The following is a 1,003-nucleotide window of genomic DNA, read 5'->3' as shown; positions in this document are numbered from 1 at the left end:
CTTCCCACAGATGTGGGCCCCACCTCTGCTCCTCGCCCTCCAGCAGCTGCCTGTAGGTGGCGATCTCGATGTCCAGGCCCAGCTTGGAGTTCATCACCTCCTGGTACTCCCTGACCAGGCAAGCCATGTCCTGCTTGGCCTTCTGCAGGGCGGCCTCCAGCTCCGCCAGCTTGCAGCGGGCATCGCTCAGAGCCGCCTCGCCCTGCTGCTCCGACTGGGTCACTGCGGCCTCCAGCTTGGAGTTCTGGGGGCCCAGAGGAGAACAAGGTGGGTTATGGTCCTGGGTCTCTCTGTCCATTTCCTGGATGTGTCCAGCCTCTCCCCTCCTCCAGCAGGGAACACCCCAAGAACAGACCTCTCCCATCATGAGCCAGGTGCCCTCGAGGGTCCACAACCAAGGACTTTAGTCATGCAAATGGGCTGGAGCATGAATGGTGAGATCCACTGAGGACACACACTACCTGTGTGACCCTGGAGAGGCCCCAGGTGATCCTTACCTGGCACTTGGCATTCTCAACCTCGGCCGTCAGCCTCTGGATCATGCGGTTGAGCTCGTTGATCTCCTCCTTGGTGCGGCGCAGGGTCTCCCCGTGCCGGATCACCGTGGCCTTCATCTCCTCACACTGGGGGGAAGCAGAGATGCTCCTGAGGCTCAGATCGCAGTGTCCCACCCACTCAGACACCACAGATGATTGGTAGGTTGTATAGTGCTCAGCCTGTGCAACCATACGTGGCAGCCCTGCCCAGCCACTATAACCTGAGAGCTGTCTGCCCTTCTGTTACCATCCAAGGGATCGGAATCCGCAGACAAAAGAAACCTCGTTATTATATACCTGGATTCCCTGCCACTGCCATGTCTAGGAAGCAGGTGTCCTATGCCCCTCACCTTGCTGCGGTACCAAGACTCAGCCTCAGCCCGGCTGCGGCTGGCGATGTCGTCGTACTGAGCCTTGATCTCGGCCACAATGCAGTCCATGTTCAGGTCCCGGCTGTTGTCCATCTT

The 1,003-nt window shown here is 59.3% G+C and overlaps 1 protein-coding gene across 1 annotated transcript; it reads right to left on the bottom strand.

Moving 5' to 3' along the window:
• Positions 1-23: 23 nt before the first annotated feature.
• On the bottom strand, positions 24-1,000 carry LOC112818376 (keratin, type II cuticular Hb3; the record flags this gene model as incomplete). Its single annotated transcript, XM_025865496.1, has 3 exons — positions 24-244; positions 498-623; positions 887-1,000. Coding segments are annotated over 3 exons (461 nt in total), but the record flags the coding sequence as incomplete, so codon positions are not given.
• Positions 1,001-1,003: the final 3 nt, after the last annotated feature.

Source organism: Callorhinus ursinus, unplaced genomic scaffold (assembly GCF_003265705.2).
Source record: "Callorhinus ursinus isolate GAN/ISIS: 27379988/994484 unplaced genomic scaffold, GSC_fseal_2.0 scaffold14388, whole genome shotgun sequence".
Lineage (NCBI taxonomy): Eukaryota > Metazoa > Chordata > Mammalia > Carnivora > Otariidae > Callorhinus > Callorhinus ursinus.
Note: the sequence above shows the minus strand (reverse complement) of the source record. Positions and strands in the feature narration are given on the sequence as shown.